The 26,211-nt window shown below is 42.4% G+C and overlaps 1 protein-coding gene across 1 annotated transcript in view; it reads left to right on the top strand.

The window, feature by feature from the left end:
* Positions 1–2,942: 2,942 nt before the first annotated feature.
* The window catches only part of REL (REL proto-oncogene, NF-kB subunit), an 81,006-nt gene continuing 57,737 nt past the window's right edge, over positions 2,943–26,211 (top strand). The window contains exon 1 of the mRNA XM_075339360.1: positions 2,943–3,257. Coding sequence (XP_075195475.1) covers positions 3,251–3,257 — 7 coding nt within the window. The 5' untranslated portion in view covers positions 2,943–3,250. The remainder of the gene's footprint in view (positions 3,258–26,211) is intronic.

The following is a 26,211-nucleotide window of genomic DNA, read 5'->3' as shown; positions in this document are numbered from 1 at the left end:
ATTTATTTATTTTAATCACTTATAGTATTAATTTCTGCAGCACTTTCCATCACTGTGCCCATTGGGGCTCACAATCTAAATTCCCTATCAGTATGTCTTTAGAGTGTGGGAGGAAACTGGGAACCCATGCAAACACAGGGAGAATATACAAACTCCTTGGAGATGCTGTTCTTGGGATTTGAACCCAGGACCCAGTGCTAACCACTGAGACCCAGTGCTGCCCATGTGTTTCACTTTCTAATGGTTTATTAAGTCAAAGGTTAAACAACAGGTATCAGATCCATTGGAGTAGGACTGTTGCTGCATTTGTAAAAATAAAACACTGATAAAATAACCTTTTGCAAATTACTATATGGGCATCTAATGACATGTAGTTTTATAGCCATACACATTTTATTTTAATTTATTTTTAAATTAAAAATACTCCTCTTCATGAATCAAGAGTTCAACCTATCTCCTCATCAAGACTCTGGTCTTGAGCATTTTACGAGTAGCTTTGATTTTCCATGCTGCTAGTGTAGCACCCAGGGGGCAGGGGGAATAAGCCACTGGGTCTCGTACCTGAGTTACCCATCACCGGGCTGGTGTGATGACCTGGATTGTCGCGGTGGCCTGCCCAACTTCGTGCCCCAAGGTGTACACCAATAAGGAGGGAGGATGATGGGGTAATAGTAGTATAAATGTCGTGACGCCACCTATGGTACGCGGCCAAGTATTAGCCGCCGCTGCTGTCGCTGTTCTCCGGGGCGGATGGTAATTTCTCCCCACATGTGGAGCGGGCCCCGGGGAGGATGATGAGGGGAGTAGTGATGGCGATGGCCTTTGGCACCGAGGCGCGGGACGGCGGCGCCGGTAATAAGAGTCCAAGTCATATGCTGCGGTTCCAGGTGTCTTTACTCACTCTTTGTGCCGCTTGCCCGGGTAGTACTAGTCACTCGCTGTGATGGGCCCGTCGACCTCGGAAAAGTTAGGAGCAGTGTTTGAAAGAAGAAAGTCCTTTGACAGAGTTGCCCTCCCAGCAGTGGAGCGCTCCGCTCCAAGCTCCAGGCCTCGTGAAGAGAAGAAAAGCAAGAGGTGGTGGTGTCATGTCCCAGAACTGGTGTCCCAGGTATACTGACTGACGATTGTGTGAGTTTGCTCCTACTTCTATCCCAAATGGAACCTGCCCCCCAGGTGGCTGGCTTCAGTGACCGGGGAAGTCCCATGCCTCATGATGGCCAACCCCTGCCTACCCTGAGCCAACCCCCCTGTGAGAAGGCTCCTAAGCTGTATGTAAAGTGTGTTTGTGGAACACCGGTGATTAACCCCCTCTTTACCCAAGGCGAATAGCGCCCCTTAAATAAAGTGCAATACTCTGTGGCGACTGGAGCCTCAGGGGCGTCACACTAGATTTTGGGTTTATTACTGCAGCTCACAACATCTATATTTCAGTTAATACATTTCTTATGTTTCATGTTAAGGATTGCCATAAGTAAGGCAACACAATCAATAATTCCCCTGTGTAAGGCCCCTTCACACGTCTGTGAATTCCGGTACATATGACGTTTGTTTTCATATGTACTGGAGACACGGACTCACATAGATCCATTAAAATCAATGGGTCTGTGAACACATCTGTTTTCTCACGGACGTGTGTCCATGTGGAGCATACGCATGTCCGCGTGCTCCACATGGTGATAAGTCCATTTTTCTCCTACAGCACAGGTGTTACACGGACCGCACACTAATGTGATCCGTGTGACATCAGTGTGACACGTAATGGAGAAAACATGTGTCTTTGAAATAAAATAATTTTCTATACTCACCTGTTTGCAGCGCTGCTGTCTTCGGTTCTGTTGTCACTTGCTTCCGGGCCTGCTCATTATGCTCATACATATTCACTGCACCACGGACCCAGAAACAGCAGGAGTGATGGAGACATCAGCACCAGGGACAGGTGAGTATAAAAATGTCTGCTGTCCATATGTTATCACAGATAGCACATGGAGAGCACAATGACAGCACACGCTGAACACACACAGTGAACACGTACACACATACGCACCGACACCATGAACCATGAAAAACGTGCGTTTTTATCACCTACGTGTGAAGGGGGCCTAATAAAATGCGCTGCCCATTTGGCTCCAAAAAAACTAGATGCAAATATACAGTATTCTCTAGGAAATCAAAACTTCCGCTCCATACACCCTAGATATATACTTAATTGAAAGAGAAAAAACGTAAGTGGAAGTAAATGCAGAAAGTGGAGGACATAATGAATAGCTAGTGGCTTGGGTGAGCTGAAACATATAGATCCCATGAAGGGGCACAGAGGACGACTACATTTTTCATATTTTTTTTATAAAAAATCTTTACATTTATCCCCAATGCATTTGTAGGGAATTTGATTTGCTGTTTTAGGTGATCTCTCCTGCACTTGTTATGCAATTGCTATGTATGCAATTAGGTTCCATTTACACTTTTATTCTAATTCATAAGACACAATATAAATCATTTGTTATAGCGTGTTCAGATGCACTTTATAACTGAAACTGACATTTCATGTGGTTAGGAGATGGCGATGGTGATATTTGATGGATTACGTTAAGTATTAATCTAGCTGAAACTTGGAAATGAACTGAATTATGGTTTTTAGCTTTTTAAGATGTATTTAGCTTTTTAGTGACAGTTTATGGGAGCTGGCATGGGGGTGTACAGTAGGCCAGTGACCACTGTGTCCTCACAGACGTCACTACATATGTCACTGCAGCCTTCTCACCAGCTACCAGGCACTAGAGAGCAGTAGTAGGTAGGATGGCTGAGCTGCACAAGGTGTGATGTCACTCGTGGGAAGGCAGTGTTTCGGGACTTTCCACTGCTGAAGTAGATGTCATCACAGTATATCCCCAGCCAGTACTGAATACACACCCAGCAGCTGACTCCTCCTCACTAACACTTCTAATAGCTGCTCCATCTGCACATTGCTCAATGCCCAACACTTTCCTCTGCAAAAGAAGTTACTTGCTGAAAAAAAACCTTTTCTGCCTAGACGCTGGTCATCCGCACTGCTCAGTGGGATCACCTATGGGTGCGAAGAACCGGTGAACCGTCACCATATCTGCTGATCGTAGGACTATAGCTTTGGGTTCAGTCCATACGATATTTTATATAGGAGAACTTCATCACAAAGCTGTCACGGGAACAACTACGCTCTTTTCTTTTCTTAGAAGTATCTTAAGACAAGCAGATCCACTAAAAGTGATACGTCATGGCAGGTAGGTGTCAAATATGCCTTCAGTATTTTATGATGCTTTTATGGTGGATTGTAAGGGAATGCATGATCAGGGTGGTCTCATGCATAGAATATTTGGGATAGGAGAAAGTTTTTTGAGCCAAAGTAGATTCAAAAGGAATGAGAAAAGGAAGGAGTTAAGCTTCTCGCTGGATGCACCTCTCTCTAAAAATAAAAAATATAAAATGCATAGGTTTAAAAAAAGAAATAAATAAATAAAACTTTAAGTGTGGAACCAGAATTATAGGAAAAGTAAGTAGAATCATTAAGAGGGAGGAAGACAGTTTTCTGCCCTTGTTCATAATCTCAGACTTCATATTTAGCGCCACATCCGGCAACTCAGGTATTACAAATGTTGGGTTTGGACAGCAGCAAATACGGCTAATATTTCCTTTTATTTGATCCAAATCCGTTTTGTGTTGCAAAATCTCTCGGTCAATATGCGTACTGTGATTGTAGGTTTGTGGAAAGAATCTACTTTATATAATTAATGATAAGAAATTAGTTATTAGTATTCTTTTCAATGAAAAAGGGTCAACAGTTGAGTTATAGATGACGTGCTCAATTGTCCTAATGTATCAGGATAATACAAGGGGCTTTGTAAATTGTGTTGCAAAATCTCTTGGTCAATATTTGTATTGTTATTGTGGGTTTGTGGAAAGAATCTGATGTGTAATTAATGATAAGAAATTAGTTATTATTATTCTTCATTATTGTCAGCGTAGAAGAGTCGACAGTTGAGTCATAGATGACGTGCTTAAATTGTATCATGATACAAGGGTGTTCTGTAAATTGTGAATTGTGTTGTGACAGGAGAGGTTTTATTCTTTCTCTAGCATGTAAGTGTGTGTGTGTGTATATATGTATATATATATATATATATATATAATATATATATATATATATATATATATATATATATAATATATTTCGATTTGAGAAAACCTACAAGACAAATTCAACAAAACTAAAAAAGGAGAAGTTCTGTCCTCTCGGTATGTGTCACGAGAGAGGAATCGGTCACTTCTCCAAATTGTAGTCGCTTTGAATCAAGCTGGATATTCCTCTGGGCGGTATCGCTGTGATGTATGTTTAATCCCGGCGCTTTCCTGAAATAGTAACTGATAAGAGGTAGATGACGAAGTCCTGAATGGCATCATAAATTGTGGCTGAACACCAGACGCTTGTGTGTGACATTGTCATCAACTGTCCATATTTGGCACGGGCTTGGTGGATCTGAGCTCTAAGATCTTTCATTTGACCCAGGTCTTTGTGATATCATCATGGATTTTTTTTAATAACGTGATACTTTTGTGACAAATTGAGCTCAACGACACTGGTGTTCATTAGGGAATCAGGCCTTTTCCTTCCTATATTGTTATAAACAGATAATTATGCTCTGCATTCACTTTAAGGATAGAAACACTAGAGGGCACATAGCTGTTTCATGTACAGATGTAGTAGAGCTGAAATTTTCATTTAACTCTTTGGTGCTGCATAGTGCGTCTGGGGTAACGTATGGGAATGTGATGTCCCAAATAGGACTTAAAATGGAAACAGATAAAGTTGTTTAGAAAAAGAAAAGGCCAAAAGCAGAATAAATACATTTCAGACTTACGGTAGTTAATTAGGCAAGGGTCGCCATTACAGGCATTGACACACACAAATATATGGTGTCCATAAAACAATATTCCATTCAATGATCTAAATGAGCTAATTAGGGATTGATCTGTTATTATTAAAACATATGGGGAAGCAAATCATCAGTTGACTTTTTTTCTGCAATATACAAACTATGCAAAATGATATATTATGTAACAATATATGTATCTCAAATCAATACTTAAAGGGGCATAAAACTTATATTTAAGGAGTTATCGCAGAAATCAAGACTTATATCACAGAATTTTACCTAAATTGTGGATAGGTCATAAATGAGCAAAAGATTTGCAGAACTCTTGTCTGGTAGCCAAGTCATTGCTCGGTGGAAGGCTTCCAGGGTCCCAAGGGAACTTCCTCACCTGACACTGAACTCCTGGCATCCTGGACTTTGGCAATCGTGATGCCATGACGTTGCAGCATGACACACATCATAACTAGGCCTCACATGACCTCATGACACCAGTAGGTGCCTTGTAAGTGCCAAAGGCATCCACAGTGCCAGCGCTCTAGTGCTGACTGCAGATGTTCTCAGGATGCCCTACCAGTGGGTACTGTTAACACCTTGGTATTCAGTTTTAAAGAGGTTGTCCACTACTTTAACATTGATATCCTTAGGATAGCTCATCAATGTCTGATTGGCAGGGGTGCGGGGTATCGGACCCTGGCTAATCAGCTTTTTTCGGTGCCAGTGGCAGCAGGAGAAGGGAAATGCTCAGTTCAAATTGTCTTCTGATAGCGGCCATGGCTGGGTACTGTACATCCACCTCCTATTGATTTGAATGGGAGACGGATGTGCAGTACTTGGACTAGGCCACTATCAGAAGATGGAGCAGCTCTGGAAATGAGCATTTTGACCACCTGCTGCTGCCACAGACACCGACAACAGCTGATCGGCGGGTGTGTCGGGTGTCAGATCCCTGATGGTCAGACATTGATGACCTGTTCTAAGGATAGGCCATCAATGTAAAAGTAGTGGACAACCCCTTTAAGTTACGTGCTAAGTGGATATTAGAAAGGGGAATTTTGCCCAGTAAATCAACTACTTCCTTGTTTATCCAAATCTAGTTACAATAGCTTACGTGATATTATCAGACGATTGTATACACCATGCTGCCAGCAGCTGATAGCTTTTATTACTGCTAAAACCTACTGTAATAACCTGGGCATCCATTAAAATAATTGCATGTCAATTGTATTTTACATACAGTTAGGTCCAGAAATATTTGGACAGTGACACAAGTTTTGTTATTTTAGCTGTTTACAAAAACATGTTCAGAAATACAATTATATATATAATATGGGCTGAAAGTGCACACTCCCAGCTGCAATATGAGAGTTTTCACATCCAAATCGGAGAAAGGGTTTAGGAATCATAGCTCTGTAATGCATAGCCTCCTCTTTTTCAAGGGACCAAAAGTAATTGGACAAGGGACTCTAAGGGCTGCAATTAACTCTGAAGGCGTCTCCCTCATTAACCTGTAATCAATGAAGTACTTAAAAGGTCTGGGGTTGATTACAGGTGTGTGGTTTTGCATTTGGAAGCTGTTGCTGTGACCAGACAACATGCGGTCTAAGGAACTCTCAATTGAGGTGAAGCAGAACATCCTGAGGCTGAAAAAAAAGAAAAAATCCATCAGAGAGATAGCAGACATGCTTGGAGTAGCAAAATCAACAGTCGGGTACATTCTGAGAAAAAAGGAATTGACTGGTGAGCTTGGGAACTCAAAAAGGCCTGGGCATCCACGGATGACAACAGTGGTGGATGATCGCCGCATACTTTCTTTGGTGAAGAAGAACCCGTTCACAACATCAACTGAAGTCCAGAACACTCTCAGTGAAGTAGGTGTATCTGTCTCTAAGTCAACAGTAAAGAGAAGACTCCATGAAAGTAAATACAAAGGGTTCACATCTAGATGCAAACCATTCATCAATTCCAAAAATAGACAGGCCAGAGTTAAATTTGCTGAAAAACACCTCATGAAGCCAGCTCAGTTCTGGAAAAGTATTCTATGGACAGATGAGACCAAGATCAACCTGTACCAGAATGATGGGAAGAAAAAAGTTTGGAGAAGAAAGGGAACGGCACATGATCCAAGGCACACCACATCCTCTATAAAACATGGTGGAGGCAACGTGATGGCATGGGCATGCATGGCTTTCAATGGCACTGGGTCACTTGTGTTTATTGATGACATAACAGCAGACAAGAGTAGCCGGATGAATTCTGAAGTGTACCGGGATATACTTTCAGCCCAGATTCAGCCAAATGCCGCAAAGTTGATCGGACGGCGCTTCATAGTACAGATGGCCAATGACCCCAAGCATACAGCCAAAGCTACCCAGGAGTTCATGAGTGCAAAAAAGTGGAACATTCTGCAATGGCCAAGTCAATCACCAGATCTTAACCCAATTGAGCATACATTTCACTTGCTCAAATCCAGACTTAAGACGGAAAGACCCACAAACAAGCAAGACCTGAAGGCTGCGGCTGTAAAGACCTGGCAAAGCATTAAGAAGGAGGAAACCCAGCGTTTGATGATGTCCATGGGTTCCAGACTTAAGGCAGTGATTGCCTCCAAAGGATTTGCAACAAAATATTGAAAATAAAAATATTTTGTTTGGGTTTGGTTTATTTGTCCAATTACTTTTGACCTCCTAAAATGTGGAGTGTTTGTAAAGAAATGTGTACAATTCCTCCAATTTCTATCAGATATTTTTGTTCAAACCTTCAAATTAAACGTTACAATCTGCACTTGAATTCTGTTGTAGAGATTTCATTTCAAATCCAATGTGGTGGCATGCAGAGCCCAACTCGCGAAAATTGTGTCACTGTCCAAATATTTCTGGACCTAACTGTATCCCGGATATCCTCCTTTCCTTTATTTTGTCCTTGTGCCCTAATGGGTGACTGGGGAGACCAGCTTCACTCTTGATGACACAGACGAGAACCTTAGGCTCATGACTAGGAGCTTTATATACCGTATTTTTCTCTGCTGGGTGAAAATGGTTAATTCTGGTACAGAAGAGTTAACATAATATCTTGGAATAGGTATTGTATGACGAATGTTTAGTTGAAAGATGGAAAAAAACAACAATTTTTGTGTCTGTACCTGAACCAGGAAATCCATGTTCTACAAGAGATACGCTTAGTGAAATGACTGCGGTTCAGGAAGGTTAGAGTTACGGTGCACAGGAAGCTTTGCAGTGCCGTAACAGCAGTATAGGCAGCCTGTTACTGGAGCACTCAGGCCATTATTCATTACTTACTTACAGAAGGAGAAGTAACACATTCATGCTGTAGAGGAGGGTTCAATAACAGGACATGGATGTAAGCATGCCAGGGGTGCCCGAGGACAGAGACGACCCTAAGGCCTCATTATTACTGCTCTGTGTTCTACACATCTGTTATATGGTGCCCAGGTCGTGCTATGCATCCATACTGTGCCTCCGATTTTATATGAAGGCGCACAAAAGATTGTCTTGACCGATAACATGCTGTATTTATGCTATTTTCCAATAAGAGCTATAGTACAGTACCTTATTATAGGGGAGCAGATAGAGCACCTCTAGGATTCATAATACATGTAAGCACTAGTGTTGTCCTTTGTATAGCATAGCCCTACCATCCGAGATAGGATTTGGATGAAACCTGGTAAAAAGTGCCTAGTAATAATATTAAAGGGAATCTGTCACCAGGTTTTTGCTCTCCCATCTGAGAGCAGCATAATGTAGAGACAGAGACCCTGATACCAGCGATGTGTCACTTACAGAGCTGTTTGCTGTCATTTTGATAAAATAAATGTTTTCTCTGCTGTAAATCTAGCAGTTATACAGAGCTCATAAATATGCTGGACTACCTGCAGCACTCCAAGTAGTCCTGTAATGATGATCTACTGCTGATTAAACAGCGATTTTATCAAAACTACGCTAAGGAGCCCATTAAGTGAAGCACCGCTGGAATCAGGGTCTCTTGTAGAACATGGATTTCCTGGCTCAGGTATAGACACAAAAGTTGTTGTTTTTTTCCATCTTTCAACTAAACGTTCGGCATACAATACCTATCCCAAGATATTATGTTAACTCTTCTGAACCAGAGTTATGCTGCTTTCAGATTAGGTTGCAAAAACCTGGTGACAGATTCCCGTAAAGGATGATTCCAAAAAAAGAAAGTTATCCCCTGCCCACAGAATAGGCTATAGGCCATTAATAACTTAGAGACCCCAACAATCCCAGAAATGGAGCTCTTCAACCAATAAGTCGATTTTCACTGGCAGTCCTATAAACAGTAAAAAGAGTGTAGGATGAGCACTGCATTCAACACTCTGAAGAACCTATTTATAGGCTTCCAAAACCACTTTCTCAGGATTTGTGGAGGGTGATCGCTTTCTTATAGATAGAGAATAACTTCATATTTTGGAAAATAGCTCTTTAGTATACAAATTAATAGGTATATGCAAAGAAGAGGTTTCAGTCTGGTGTCAGGGGGTACACCAACACCCCAGCCACATGCAAATAAATAACGCACGGTAGGTGGGGGAAATTCTTACAGATTTTGCTTGGGTCCATAAGTTTCAACTTTGACCTCTACTAATGTCTGTTGTGTACAGAAGCGGTTAAAGATGGCATTAGCCTGTGACATGTCTTATATCTCTAAGTATTGTCTTTACAAGCGAAGACAAAAGCAGGCAGCAGAGAACTGTCTTCTTCTAGGTGGCAGTGACCTTTCACTTGCAGGTTGATGGAGGAAGGGTGCAGAGCTGTCAGACGTGGCGCCTCTGCTCTCGAATACCACTATGCAACGGGTGTTTTTCCTTATGCGGAAATTCTAATATTGTTCTGTAGCATGGTTTGCAAAAACATTGCTTACTGATGATTATCATATGTAGGGGCAAAGTACCTTTTTTTATTTTTTACAAAAATGCATATTTGTATATCATTGATAAATTAATGGCTTCCACAACTTAACAGCAAATTGCAGACTATGTAAAGCAGTAATGTCATGAGACTACTAGATTAAAATATCATACACCTTAAGGCCCTGTGCGCACTGGGAAATGGAATTTTCTTGAGAAAATTCCGCATGCTCTCAAAGATTACCGCACCCGCGGTAAAAAACCATGCGGTTTGCCGCGGTTTGCTGCGGTTTTACCGCGGTATTATTCGCGGTATTGCCGTGTGCGGGTTGGGATGTGCTTTATTGCATTCAATGCAATAAAGCACATTGAAAAAAAAAAAGTCATTTAATTCTGATAGTAGATAGACAGAAGAATAGATAGAGGGATAGATAGATAGACAGACAGAGGGATAGATAGATAGATGACAGATCGCTGCATTTCCCACGGTCGGCAGTGAGTTCACATTACCGGCCGTGGGAAATGACCGGTAATTACCTCTGCTGTCTGCTGCATTCAGCCTGTGTCTGTGACAGTCGCGGCTGGATGTCAGCAGTGCAGGACGCCGGAGCCGGAGCTGTGGATTATGCAGGACCCTGTGGATTACGTCAGAGCTTTGTTTGGGAGGGGTTAATAAAATGGTGAACGAGGCTTGTTTGTTTTATTTAAAATAAAGGATTTTTGGTGTCTGTGTTTTTTCACTTTACTTACGGGTTGATCATGTCAGCTGTCACATAAACGCTGCCATGATCAAGCCTGGGGTTAATGGCGGTGGTCCCCCATCACCATTAACCCCTTGTATTACCTTGCTGCCACTGCTACACGGCGGCAAGAAGAGCCGAGGACACGCCGGTGCTGCCGCATATATGTATGCGACAGTGCCGGGGCAGCTGCGGCTGATATTCTCGGCTGCCGGAGGGGGAGTAAGGCGGGGGACATTACCCCTGCCCCTCTCCCTCCCCAGCCTGAGAATACCGGGCCGCCGCTGTGTGCTTACCTCGGCTGGATGGTAAATATGCAGCGGAGCCCACGTTCTTTGTTTTCTATATTTCCGTTTTCTTTCTATGTGTGTTCTATATGTCTGTGTCTATGTGTTCTATGTCTGTGATGTGTGTCTGTGATCTCTGTGTGTTTACTCTCTGCACGGCTTCCTCTTCCTGTAATGACATCACTTCCCTGCAAAACCGCAGACAGGCGATGTACATTACCGGAGGTAAACCGCGAAATACCGCAGGGAATAACGCAGGAAAACGCAGTGAATCGCACAGAATTTGCTGCCTGCGTTATTCCCTGCGGGATTTCACGATTACATTGGAGTCAATGGAGTGAAATCCCGCAGCGATGTGCGGAAAAGAAGTGACATGCACTTGTTTTTGCTGCGGGATTCCTGCAGCAAAACATGCAGCTGTCAAATTCCGCCCAGTGCGCACAGGATTTTTTTTCTCCATAGGATTTGCTGGTGATTCACTGCAGAGATGTTATGAACATTTTCTGCAGCGAATCATGCAGCAAATCCGCGGAAAATCCGCGGCAAAATCCGGTAAGTGCGCACATAGCCTAAGAGTTCTTGCAGGGAGGATGTTGTTGAGCACAGTCTCAGACTAGAATTGTGGTTCTGTGCACAAGTTGTTAGTTAAAGCGCCCCACGACAGGATCTGGGTGAATTTTATATGTCAATAGATCAGCTGATATTTCTCATTGTGTACATTTGACTACACTTAAACACTTTCACTTGAACTTACTATACTAATTTAAATACCAATGTTCTTGCTATTGTGGGTTTGCCAGTCATAGTAACGAAACCATGATTTTCTCATGGCCACTAAACCTAAACAGTTTTTTTGTTATAAAGTAGCTAATACCGATATTTATGAATATGAACAATGTTCTTTACATTAAAAAATTGGAGGGAAAGTTTCCAAATAGCTGACTTAGAGCATTTTACTATTATCAAACTCCCCATTGATATCTGGAGGAAGGAACAGCACATAGTCAACCTGCTCTCCAGCCAAGGACTGAGGCTAAGTGCCCCTTGTTCTCAGAAATGATAAGGTTCCAAAAGTCTGTTCCCCACTACTCTTATTAAAAGAAATGAATTTGTAGTAGAACAATCCCTTTAGAAGGGTTTTCTAGGACTTTGATATTCATGGCCACTACGTCCAGGACATCACTGCACTTTCAACAGCTGATTAGATCCCACCTTTCTATAAAAGCTTTATTTAACTGAGGCATCAATACATGGAAAGCATTGACAAACATGATGTTTGGGACAAAAATCGATGACACTTATGTACTACTTAGTCCAACTCATCAGAAAGTGAAAGGATCTTCGAAGTCCTACTTTATTCACCTTATTCAGCAAATATTTCTAGCATTTGTCTGATTAGAAAAATATCAACAATCAATGCCAAATATGACAATGCATTGTCTTAAAAGGTTGTCTCATAAACATTTATCACCTGCCCAGGTAGGTCAGGCTTCTCAGGCTTGCATTGATCCCTAAAATTGGGCTCAAAGTCACCTGTGTGAATAGAGTCGTAGTAAGCATGTGGCCAGCTCTTCTGTAGGCAGGGTAATCATGTGGCCAGCTCTTCTGTAGGCAGGGTAAGCATGTGACCAGCTCTTCTGTAGGCAGGGTAAGCATGTGGCCAGCTCTTCTGTAGGCAGGGTAATCATGTGACCAGCTCTTCTGTAGGCAGGAAACTGAATAGTGATCACTCTTACTTACAACCACTTCAATCACGTAGACTTTGATTACTTTTCACCTATCTGGGTCTCAGCCGTTAGAATCCGAATAACTATAAATCATATGGATAGATAAAGCATATAGTTTATGGGACAATCCCTTTAATCATCCTTTTTGGATGCTATGAAATTGTAATGTATATATACAGTGCAGCGCTTTCACAGTACCTACTATAAAAACAGAGATCTCAGCATGGAGACATAATTGGTAACAAATATATCATACCTGTAGTATACTTAACATAAATGAGCACTCCCTGATATGACTGAACTAAGTTCTATGGATCCAAGCACCAGACACGTTTGATTCTATCCCGAGCAACTACAACTGGGAAAAGTCAACTGAAGGAGGTAGGGGAATGAGAATGAATTGTCTACATGCATCTTTCCCATGGATAAAAGATAGATACATGGATCTAGTGGTTCCTCTCACTCACCAAATTGTTGCCATTGTACCTAATGCCACTCACACACAAGAAAGGAATCATCCAACAGCTATTTGTCCCCAACACATACATTAGATTAGATGGGGAAAAGCAGCTACTAGACTCCTCTGGCAATCTGTGTTCCTGTATTTTGAGAGCAAGCCTTCGGAATGTTAAAACTTGACAGTATATGGCCCAACTCGTTCCATTCACCTTCCATTTATTTTTAAACCACTATTATACCTCATCCGCCCTAATAAAACATGGGATACTTCTTCTTTGGATATAATTTGCCACAGTGGCCCCTGTAAACATACATTAATAATATAAATATATAATCCTATATTTACGTGGAAAAATTGAAGGAGGTTCTTGGAGCTACCAGATCTGGCACACGTATCCAAAATATTTGACGGCATTATTTTACCCTCAGCCATGAAACCAAGCTCAAGGGTGCCACATCCCCATTAGTGGTAAAAACAAAGGCCATCACTGAGCCCAGGGGTCCACTTTCGTCCAGAGCCCCAATAAGTGCCAGATCAACCAATTCTAATTCCCTGCTAAAGGGAACCATCCACATTGATTAACCCCCACCACAAAACTTTCCAACTCCAAGGATCCCACCTCCTTACTGTCTTGGCCGCCACTGCAACTCAACTTCATATTAACAAATTGGAAAATAAAAACAAATACCAAATTCTAAATTCTTTTATATTGAATGAAACACTAACCATGACATACAAAGCCATCCACAACCTGTCTCATCCATACATCTGTGACCTAGTCTGCCAGTAACTACCTGAACGCAACCTCAGATCCTCAAAAGACCTTCTTCTTTACTCCTCTTATCTCTTCTTCCCACAATTTCATACAAGATCTCTCTTGCGCTTCCCCCATACCCTGAAATGCTTTACCCCAACATATCAGACTCTCACCTACCGTGTAAAGCTTCAAAAGGAACCTGAAGACTGACTACTTCCGAAAAACCTACAATAATCCTCAGACCAGTACACCACTGTGCAACCAGCTCTGTCCTCACCGACTGTATCCTCACCCATCCCCTGTAGACTGTGAGCCTTCGCGGGCAGGGTCCTCTCTCCTCCTGTACCAGTCTGTTTTTAAAATGTTCATGATTCTTGTACCTATTTTTTATGTATACCCCTGTTCACTTGTAAAGAGCCATGGAATATATCGCGCTATAATAATAAATAATAATAACACAATCCAAATAGGGTGGGCAGGTGGGCCTCTTCACTTTAAGGTCTCCCTTAAATGTCCCCATTTCTCGCATTTTTCCCAGAAATACCTTCCTCTTCCCCCCACCTATGGACCTAATCCTATAACAATCAATCCTCATCCATTTTAATCATGGCAGAATTACTGTCATGCGGACCTCCACTTATCCCATTCAGCTCTGACCCATACATTTTACTTCTTTCCTAAAAAGTCAGATTGTCCCCATGAACATAGGAGTGTTGCCTGACACTACAGAAATCAGCAAGATCAGCTGGCTTTAACACTTATGTGTAGTCGATCATGCTAATTTCTTCCGGAAAAGCCCTTCAGTGAGAAAAGTGTTGACACTTATAAAAGTGTCATATCGCGCTAAAGTCACGAGCATTCCCCTTTGAAAATTATTCATCGTTTGTCTCTAGGTTTGCTTTGAAGTTAATGTTCACTTAAATTTGTATTATGTCATTAGAAGTTTTTATTTTCAGCCATTTTTGTCATGTGTGTAGTCAAAAAATGTCCTTCTTAATATTGATGACTAAGCGTAAGACTGAATCTGCTGATTAATTAGGGTGAATGGGTGTCAATAAGAGACGGATATTTGTAGGTGATGCAAATACTTACCATTGTCACATTTTACAAGAATCAAAATCGTAATTTACAATATACTGAAATTTTTTGATTGTCTCATCAGTGAAAACTTTTATAACATCATAGCTATTTCTAATTGAATCTACTGTACATATGTAACAAGCAATTTCACTACATTAACTTATAGATTTTACTTTTGACTTTTTACAGGTCCCAGTTTCAACATTAATTTCTAGATACCCTTCTTTTTTTCGTATAATAGGGTTATCTATTCCCTGCTATTAATTAAGAGTCAATAAGTCCACGTTATTTGATCAAATCAAAGATTATTTGCGTTTTACGTTTATACTTCTCTTTAAAAAATATAAAAGGAAGATTAAGTTGACTGATATTCTGGATTTTTTATGTTTTATATCTCTCTACTTACGAAAGTTGGTTTTATATGTTCAAGATCAATCCAAGTTCCATCATTTGCCATCTCTGCCACTCCAGAGGTCACTCCTGCCTTTACACTGGTTGTCTGGGCATAGGATAGGTCATCAATAGAGATCTGTGGGGGCCCAACATGCAGAACTCCCACCTCTTAGCTGTAAATTGCTTTGGTGGTGGTCTACAGTAAACACTTTGAATGTAGCTGCTAAGCACAACTCTGTGCAATGTGTAGTGGCCACTGACTGTCATTGCTGGCTACTGTAGCACAGCTTTTATTCACAGTGTTTACCTCCAAGCACCACTGAAGCAAATGACAGCTGATTGATGGGGTGTCAGGTGTCTGATCCCCACTGATCTGCTATTGATGAACTATCCTGTGGCTAGGTTATTAAAGAGGTTGTCCACTACTTGACCATTGATGGCCTATCCTTAGGATTGGCTGGGGTCCAACACCCTACACTCTCACTGATCAGCTGCTCTCGATGCCGACAGTGGCAGCAGGCAGCCAGAAATGCTCTTCTGATAGCAACCGCAGACAGGTACTGCACATCTACCCCCTATTGATTTGAATGGGAAGCGGATGTGCAGTACCCGGCTGAGGTCAATAGCGGTGTTTATGGGGCACCTCCGGAACTGACCATTTCCAACCTCCTACTGCCACCGCCAGCACCGAGAACAGCTGATTGGTGAGGATGATAGCTGTCGGACCCTGGCCGGTCACACATTGATAACCTATCTTAAGGATAGGCTATCAATGTAAAAGTAGTAGATAAACTTTTTAATATCTATGCCGAGACAACTCCTTTAAGTCTACACCAGTCCAGTACCTTTCCCTCCATATTTGGAAATTTTTGTCTACTTGTTGGAAAATATCAGCTCAGGTCTAAATGGTCTTGAATTTGCTACTAGATAGATTGTCAATTAAAGGTGTGGGTAGATGTTGGTACATGGGTGGCAAGCCTACACTTTGTGGGAGAGCTACATGATGTATATAAACTATATGTGGTTTATATCTGATGATTTTAGGCTTTTTAAATGTCATAAAGGAGTAGAGTGTTAGCTTGTCTGCGTGACTTTTCTAAATGCCAATAAAATTTTGCTACATTCTTGGTCCCACATGATCTCTGACTTCAGCATAACTATATGATATCTTTGATAATAGAGATCTCTTCTACAAGATAGATGGAAAAGTTATCTGATTGTAGTTATAGAAAAATTCAACCTCAGTCATTTGCTGGTGTATGACATATGGAGCTTGGACATCTATGTCAATACTTTCGAGGCCATTGGCTTTGGAATTCCCCTTAGTCCCTAGGCCTTTTCTATTTGTTGCATGTTTGAAGCAAGGAATTGTAACATAGAAGGCACAAGGCATGATTTTTTTATAGAACGGAGTGATGGAAACAGAGAAAACAGTAAGAAACAAGTCACCACCTTTTACAGCGTTTCTCAATATACATAAGACCCCTACACTGTGCTATCTATTAATGCCTTTTTACAGTGCAAGTATCTCCTAGAGCGATGGTATATAGCCCTAGGGTTACATACGAAAGGTTGAGAACCTCAAGTATAGTATATGCAATACCTGGGAGAAAAAAAAATAGTATTATGTTATATAGACCAAAGAGCTATGGCCTCAAAGGGTTGTTCACTACTTTGGTAATAATAATTTATTAATATTGGATATGTGGGGTTCCAACACCCGACACCCCCATTTATCAGCTGTTATCAGCTCCAGAGTTGTCTGCATTTCAATCCGACCATATAATCAACATAGAAATAGCTCCCTCGGCTGCTACAGTTTTCTTTCATGGAACTGGAACATGGAACTGAATGATATACTTACTGAATAATTTAAGAAGATGCTCATTGTGTTTCCATTTATTAACTCCTTCTCTGTGAATCTCCTTTATCTGATTCTTGTGGTAGCATGTCCTCCTTTGATCATAAAACCGATTGCCAACGATCTGACCCTAACACAATAGATCAACTGTAAAACACATTAAAAACTATTTTAGACATAGGAAATATTCATTGAAAAAAATAAACCAATTTCCACATGCTGCAAAAACTCCCTTTATTGTGGGGATTTCCCAAGTGCTGCTTGGAAGCATATCCAGTCCTTTTTCTTCAGAGTAATGTGAGCCTTGGCACTTTTACTGTTGGCTTTTAATGTGTGATTGGTAATAATTTCACACAACAGCTTCTTTCTTAAAACCTTTAATTAACTCGTAAGCTCTTATCGTACCACTAAATACTAAGCATCCAAACATATCACATACTAGTCACCAATTATTAGTGGAAACTTGCCATAATTGTTATTTGTAGCTCACCTAGGTGTGATGGTTTTATACTTGGCTTACCCTGTATTAGTTAGGGAAATGTTTTGTCCTTGATGACAGTTTGGAAATGCCTAAGATGACCATACACATTGGTAAAATATTGGTCAATCCTACCACTTTTAACAGGATCTGAAATCATCTAATATGCATGAGATGTTATGGTACTCCCCAACCGGAAGAAAAAAAAAAGTCAGGCATGTTGAATTTCAACATGCTCCATCTCTTTGTACTTAGGAGAGATAAGTTGATGTCTGGCAGAGGCTAAAGGCCGCTTTACACGCAACGACATCGCTAACGAGATGTCGTTTGGGTCACGGAATTCGTGACGCACATCCGGCCTCGTTAGCAACGTCGTTGCGTGTGAAACGATCGTTGATGCGTCGTTCCTTTCCCGATTTATCGTTGCTGTTGCAGGTACGATGTTGTTCGACGTTCCTGTGGCAGCACACATCGCTTCGTGTGACACCACAGGAATGAGGAACATCACCTTACCTGTGGCCGCCCGCAATGAGGAAGGAAGAAGGTGGGCGGGATGTTCGTCCCGCTCATCTCCGCCCCTCCGCTTCTATTGGGCGGCCACTTAGTGACGCCGCTGTGACGCCGCACGAACCGCCCCCTTAGAAATGAGGCGGTTCACCGGCAACAGCGACATCACTAGGCAGGTAAGTATGTGTGATGGGTGTAAGCAATGTTGTGCGCCACGGGCAGCGATTTTCCTGTGACACACAACCGACGGGGGCGAGTATGCTTGCTAGCGATACCTATAGCGATATCGCTGTGTGTAAAGTGCCCTTTAGTCTCCTCTTCCTAATGAAAACACACGTACAGTACAGAGCAAAAGTTTGGACACACCTTCTCATCTCTAGAACAACTGTTAAGAGGAGACTTTGTGCAGCAGGCCTTCATGGTAAAATAGCTGGTAGGAAACCACTGCTAAGGACAGGCAACAAGCAGAAGAGACTTGTTTGGGCTAAAGAACACAAGGAATGGACATTAGACCAGTGGAAATCTGTGCTTTGATCTGATGAGTCCAAATTTGAGATATTTGGATCCAACCACCGTGTCTTTGTAGAAAAGGTGAACGGATGAGCTCTACATAGCTGGTTCCCACCGTGAAGCATGGAGGAGGAGGTGTGATGGTGTGGGGGTGCTTTGATGGTGACAGTGTTGGGGATTTATTCAAAATTGAAGGCATACTAAACCATCATAGCTATCACAGCATCTTGCAGCAGCGTGCTATTCCATCCAGTTTGCGTTTAGTTGGACCATCATTTATTTTTCAACAGGACATTGACCCCAAACACACCTCCAGGCTGTGTAAGGGCTATTTGACTAAGAAGGAGAGTGATGGGGTGCTACGCCAGATGACCTGGTCTCCACAGTCACCAGACCTGAACCCAATCGAGATGGTTTGGGGTGAGCTGGACCGCAGAGTGAAGGCAAAAGGGCCAACAAGTGCCTAGCATCTCTGGGAACTCCTTCAAGACTGTTGGAAGACCATATCCGGTGACAATCTCTTGAAGCTCATCAAGAGAATGCCAAGAGTGTGCAAAGCAGCAATCAAAGCAAAAGCTGGCTACTTTGAAGAACCTAGAATATAAGACATATTTTCAGTTGTTTCACACTTTTTTTAGTATTTCATTCCACATGTTTTAATTCATAGTTTTGATGCCTTCAATGTGAATCTACAATTTTCAGAGTCATGAAAATAAAGAAAACTCATTGAATGAGGTGTGTCCAAACTTTTGGTAGTACTGTATGTAAAAAGTTTACTAGGAAGAAATTGGTAAAATAGTAATTTTCCTGACAGTTATCTAAGCCTTAGGCTCTAAACACTAAAGGCCGCTTTACACGCTGCGATATCGGTACCGATATCGCTAGCGTGGGTACCCGCCCCCATCTGTTGTGCGACACGGGCAAATCGTTGCACGTGCCGCACAACATCGCCCAAACCCGTCACACTACTTACCTGGCCGGCAACGTCGCTGTGACCGGCGAACCGCCTCCTTTCTAAGGGGGCGGTTTGTTCAGCGTCACAGCTGCGTCACTGAACCGCTGCCCAATAGAAGTGGAGGGGCGGAGATGAGCGGGATGTAACATCCCACCCACCTCCTTCCTTCCGCATTGGGGCTGGGAGGCAGGTAAGGAGAGCTTCCTCGTTCCTGCGGCGTCACACGGAGTGATGTGTGCTGCCGCAGGAACGAGGAACAACTTCGTTACTGCTGCAGTAACGATTTTTGAGAATGGACCCCCATGTCACCGATGAGCGATTTTGCACGTTTTTGCAACAATGCAAAATCGCTCATAGGTGTCACACGCAACGGCATCGCTAATGCGGTCGGATGTGCGTCACCAATTCCGTGACCCCAACGAGTTCGCATTAGCGATGTCGTAGCGTGTAAAGCCCCCTTTACTGTTGGGGAGAGCCAACCCCGTGTGTATTAGATAATTGGTCGGTCTGGTCAAAAGTGGTAGGATAAGCCAACATTTTACAAATGTGTATGGCCACCTTAGGCATTTACGAAATGATATCAAGGTCAATAGTTTTCCCTAATTGATACAGGGTAAACCAAGTATATAACTTACTCAATTATTATATGTTTTAGAGCAGGAGACATATATTTAGTGACAATGATGATATTGGATCCTATGTGAGTTTAGGAATTCCTTTTACAAAGTAGCAGGATAAGATTTCATCCCATCATTGGTAATAAATGTATGGATCCTGAATGGAGGCATATTACAAAACCATATACTTTTGATGTGACAAAACATTTGAGATCTGTTCACAATGGTGTCAAGTCTTTTCCCCCACGTTTTCACTTTAATAGTTCCAAACAGAAAGATTCATGGCCCCAACAAATCCTGCTGACCTAAATAGAGGAATAATAAGTAATTCTAATTCTCTTTTGGCCCAAAGTTTAGGGACTTTTCTGAATATGTTTTCTGAAAGATATAGTATCTGCCAGTTGTCATATATGAAAAGTGTTACAAGAGTTCCGAAACTCAGTGATGTACCAATATGTACACTGTGGGCACAATTATTAGGCAACTGGTATTTTTGATGATTACTTTTACTATTGAACGACCACAGTTCCGTCAGTCAGTCCAACAGCTTAATAAACCTGAAACCTGAATATTTAAGAAAGTAAAAGTGAGCTTTTGTCTTTCTTAGAAGAATATCTATGTGTGCAAAATGATTGGGCAACTATTAGTGTGCAGAATATTTATGCTACTATATAAAAAAAGGTACATTTTTCCATCTCAATTGTTTATTTTCATCTGTTGAGTAAGAATAATAACCAAACAGCTCAAAACATACAAAAATAAATTTCTCACATTTAGAAAAACATATTAGTGACCTATATAGACACCCTTCTTTTCAATATCAGTTATAATCCTTCCATCCATGCAGTCGGTCTGTTTCTTAATTTAATGATGATCAACTTTTTTGGGCAGCCCCAAGACACTGTTCAGAGAGGTTTGAATAGAATCCGTGGAACGTCTACAGATGGTGGTGCCCAAGTCGGCTCCAAACCTATAATATGAAGTCAAAGATATTTGGCACTCAAATGGTGTGTGGGTAAATTAAAATAAATAAATAATTGCAATCCAAGATTACAGATGCTTCGGTCAAATTTTAGACCTTCATCAGTACGGATTGCCACGAGACATCTGTTTGAGGATCGCTGGAGTGCGGCATCTACTGCTTACTGAGGAGCAAAATGTCTATAATCTTGGATTGCAAATATTTTTTTTTTAATTTATTCACACACCATTTCAGTGGCACGTGTCTTTGACATGTTATTATTGCTCAGAGAGGCAACTGGCTGCTTTTCTTAACCCTAAATCTCCAATTTAAGAAGAACCCACAACTTCTCAATAGGGTTTAGTTCAGGTTAGGAAGGGGCCATGTCATTATTGTTCTAGCTTTAAGGCCTTTACTGTCAGCCAAGCATGGAGATTTCAATGCATGCAATGTAGCATTGTTCTGCATAAAAATCATGGTTTTCTTGAATGATGCAGACTTTTTCTTATATTACTGCTTGAAAAAGTGTCTTCTAAAAACTCTCAATATGTTTTGATGTTGAGTCTATCTTGAACCCGATAAGGTCCAACTAACTCATCTTTAATAATACCAGCATATAGCAGTACCCCATCTCCACCTTGCTTGTTGCTGAGTTGAAGTGGAGGTCCGTGTCCGTAACTTATACAGCCACGGGCTGATACATCAGGCCAACCAAGAGTCACTTTCATCTTATCAACCCATAAAATATTCCTTGGACAAGTCTTGACTTCTCTGTCTTGTTCAGGTGGTATTCAGGTTTCAGCCTCTCTTATCTACGCCATGTCTCTGAGTATTGAACACCTTGTACTTCTGAGCACTCCAGAGAGGTTGTGGTTCTGGAATATAACAGTGTGGCGCCCCTGTGGCTTCAGTTGCCACATGGTACTGCATCTCACCAGAGGCACGGTACTCATACCGGGTAAGGAGGAGGTCGGTGCCGGTTCACAAAATCCACAATCACACATAAGCCAGTTGCCCTCTCACCGGGACGGGATTAGGGTAGGGTCATTTAGGATGGTCACCATATCGTCTGGGGCCTCCCACCCACTAACTATGGGGTTCGAGTTGGCGGGGCGAATGATCTGGGGAGTAGGAGCCACACACATACACTACAGAGAAAGCGTTTGAAGACGACCAGGAACCAAATGAGATGCAGTAGAATACGGTCACTGAGGGTTGAGCTAATAGCTCCCTCAGGACCGGCGCACATCTCAGGGTGCAGAGCCCTAGGCTGGTGGGTGCCTGCCAGCAGAATCCGCCAGGCAGAGGATTTCAAGTCTTCTGGCCCACAACAGCGCCCGGGGCAATGCAGCATACAGCATATAGAACCAGGAGCCGTGACCATAGGGCGTCCCATCAACGGACTCGCACTACCTGCTAGACTGGACGGGGAACATAACCAGCCCAAAGACAGAGGTCCCTGTATAGCTTCAAGTCGCAGGGACTCACACAACAGAGCGCAGGGAGGAAGGACTCACAAAGTATCCCTCCGTTACCGGCCCCCGAACTATCCGGGATCGTCTGGAGCCCATCCCAGTGGAGTCTGGCAGTCCAACGACAGGAGCAACTCAGTGAATAAACACCTTAAACTGCAACCGCTGTGTCGTCGTGTCATTCTTCCCATGCCCCACGCTTTCCACAATGAGGTGGACTAATGCTCTCAACATCCTCCCTGGGGCCTAGCTCTGCCTGTGGAGAGCTGCAATATCTGAGCTGCGTTATCATTTGCCCCAGCAGAGAGAGACCTTGCGCAGCGGTGGCTTCCCTCTTGGCTGCATACCACAGGTGGCATCATGAAAGACAACTACCCTTCATCACCACCATCCCCATCATTTTAGTTGACACCACGGGATCACTGAGCCGGGTCAGGCCACTATGACAACCCAAACTCCCCAAAACCGGCCCGGTGATGAGTAATTCCCCAAGACCCCGCGGGTGCGTCAACAGCATTGTAGCATAATTGGTTCCATATCGCTTTCCATTTGATTCTTCTGAAATCTTTGGCAGTTAATTTACGTCTTTTTTTGTCACGAGATTTTTTTTTACCCTGTTGACTATTTCCAACAAAACCTTTGATGGTTCTGTGATTGCGCCACAATATCTTAACAATTCCAAAAGTGCTGCATCCCTCTAAGATTTTTAAGAATTTTTTACTATTCAGAGTCAGCTAAATCTCTTTTTGTCCCATTTTGCCTGAGGAAAATAAGCTGCCTAATTTTTCTGCACACCTTGATAAATCCTTAGGCTGTACCCTCCCTCATTACGCAAATACACATCACCTGATCTGGTTCATCCAATAAACATTCAGGTTTATACAGCTTGGATTTGGAAAATCTTCTTAAAAATTATATCGTCAAAATACTCGCTTGTCTAAAAAGTGTGCATACAATGGATACTATAGACCAAAAGTATATAATTTTATTGTATGAATTACTTGTGATTCATTTAAATAAATTATCTTACTGCAATAAGCCAAATATTAACATAGTAACTCAAGAAAAAGTCCATTATATAATATATAATAATGGCATGTTGGTTGAGTTGTTGTTAAGTCTGGGGCCAAATATTTGAATATCTCCCAGGTCATATTCAATCCCATTGCCAAGGGCTAGAGAATAACTACATGAAATAATATATTTTTTTCCATATGTTCTTCGGTCTCACTTAGGATACCCCAATTAGATAGGACAGTGATCTAGGGTGGGACCCGGTATAGTGGACAAGAAGGTATTATTAGTACCATATAGAGAGGATATGTTTCATTATATATATAGTATATCAAAGAATACAAGTTCTGGATATAGTAACTTTAAAGAGAGACATTTATGGACACCGATCACCATTCTCCTCTCGTGTAGTGCTCGCTCGACGCCTCACCTGTCAGACAAGACTAGTAGGGTCTTGTCTTCTTCAGCATTACAGAACACTTTTATAACATGCTGTCTCTACGCTGACTTGGTGTCTTACGTTTTCTTAAGTTTCATTGATGCACGAATGATTCACGTAAGCTCGATGTAACTGTGACTTTTGCTTTCTCCCTCCTTCACACTTCCTATTGTTGCCTTTCTCTTCCTTTCTTTGTCTTTTCTAATAGTTGCTATTTGTACACCTACTGGAACCTTGAAAATGGAAAAAAATGATATTTCAAAGCATCGTTCATCTATTTATAGGTATCTAAGCTGTGAATACATGTATTTGGGTTCTTATATCTAAGTCCCATACATTCAAACTCATCCCTCCCACCAGGCTCTCGCCCGCCATCACCCGACCTGTGTCCGTGTTACAATCTGGTATTATATCTAATGTTTTCCTTATTCTCAAAACCTGTGGAACCTTATGGAGATAGAAAATAATATTAATCTGTATAAAGCGCTAACATATTCCACAGCGCTTTATATACATCAGCAACACTGTTCCCATTGGGGCTCACAATCTAAGTTCCCTATCAGTATGTCTTTGGAGGGTGGGAAGAAACCAGAAGAAAGCCCATGTAAACACGAGGAGAATAGACTCCTTTCAGAAGTTGTTCTTGATGGGATTTGAACCCAGGACCCCAGCGCTGCAAGACTGCAATGCTAACCACTGAGCCACCACGCCACCATGATCTTTTTACGTCTTTTAGCCAAATATTATTTATTTTATGTGTACCACCCCTGCAGCAGTCGGACTGCTCGGATTCGGGGTTACTGTGGCTCGAGGGTCTCCGGACCCGGGGGCTTACGGCCACTCGAAAATAAAAGGGGGAACTATTTACAGGGGATTAGTGTTTGTGACGCCACCAGTGGTTCGCGGTAAGGGAAGTACCGCCGCTGTCGATGGGAGTACCCGGGGGAGATGGAGTGGGGCAGCCAGATGACGTTCCCTCCACGGGTAGCGGAGGCCCCGAGACTCTGGATGGGTGGAGGTGTAGGGAAGCGTGGTGCAGACCAGGCGGGCAGACTCAAGGGAGATCAGCGTACTCACTCAGGCCATGTGGATGTTGGTGCGACCATTAAGCAGACTCTGACACAGGAGTAAACCAAGTCTCTGGGTGCCGCTGGGGGAGCTTGTCCAGGAATCCGTCCCCATTGGTATTGCTGATGGTTCTGGACCTGCCTCAATGCACTATGTTTAGATGTTTCTGAGTGACCCCTTGGCCTGAAGCTTTCGGGATACCGCTCCCTATGATTAAATAGAGGAGCTGTGCTCTCGATGGATGACACTTGGGATTTCAATGGGCCGCATAAGCTAGAAATCCCCATTCCCCTCATGTTGGTGCCTTCGATCTCTGAGCTCTTGGGGAAAGTTCATAAAGAGACTATCCTACTTTACTAGATTTTTAGGTTACTAGATTTTCCGGGGCCGACTGTTCTCAAAAACTAACTCTGGGCACCCTTCTCCAATACCCTGCGACCGGGTCTCTGACTCCCCCGGTCCCAGACCACCGTCTGCGACCTAACAAAAGTCTCCCAGGGAGCTAAAACTCCCTCCAGCTCCTCTTTCTCTGAGGGCTACCACTCAACTGACTAAGTCCCTCCCACCAGTCTGCCTGACCCCTAGGCGGGTGTCCCTTTTCCAGCTAGACCACCCACTAGTGTGCCTGACAGGGTGTGGTGTGAGGTGGGGCTAGGATTGGAATGCTGATGGAAGCAATACCAATAGTTAAGATCCCAGAACCATGGAGGGTGAGTTCTGCACCATAAGGAAAAGAAGTGCAGTTCCCTGTGACACCCTAATAAGATCAGGGGCGTCACATATGAGTCTAAGGATGAAAGGGTAATTACATTTTGTTGAAATAAACTAAAATCATCTTTTGATTGTGAATTAATGCCTATTTTTATTTACTTAATGGTAGACGGCAGCTTATAACTGCCCCTGACAGCAAAACCACCGGTACTACAATGATTGTGACCTGACTTTCATGAAGACCAATCATTGTATTCATGGGTTTAGAAGACCTTGCTAACCAGTGAATCTAACCACTGAAATGAAGGAAAGTCATGGAAACCTCTAAGTAAGAGCAGTGATTATTCTCTATAATGCCATTCATTTCAATGGAGGGAAGCTGCAT

The sequence above is a fragment of the Anomaloglossus baeobatrachus genome, chromosome 3, assembly GCF_048569485.1.
Source record: "Anomaloglossus baeobatrachus isolate aAnoBae1 chromosome 3, aAnoBae1.hap1, whole genome shotgun sequence".
NCBI lineage: Eukaryota > Metazoa > Chordata > Amphibia > Anura > Aromobatidae > Anomaloglossus > Anomaloglossus baeobatrachus.
This window is presented reverse-complemented; position numbering and strand designations above follow the sequence as displayed.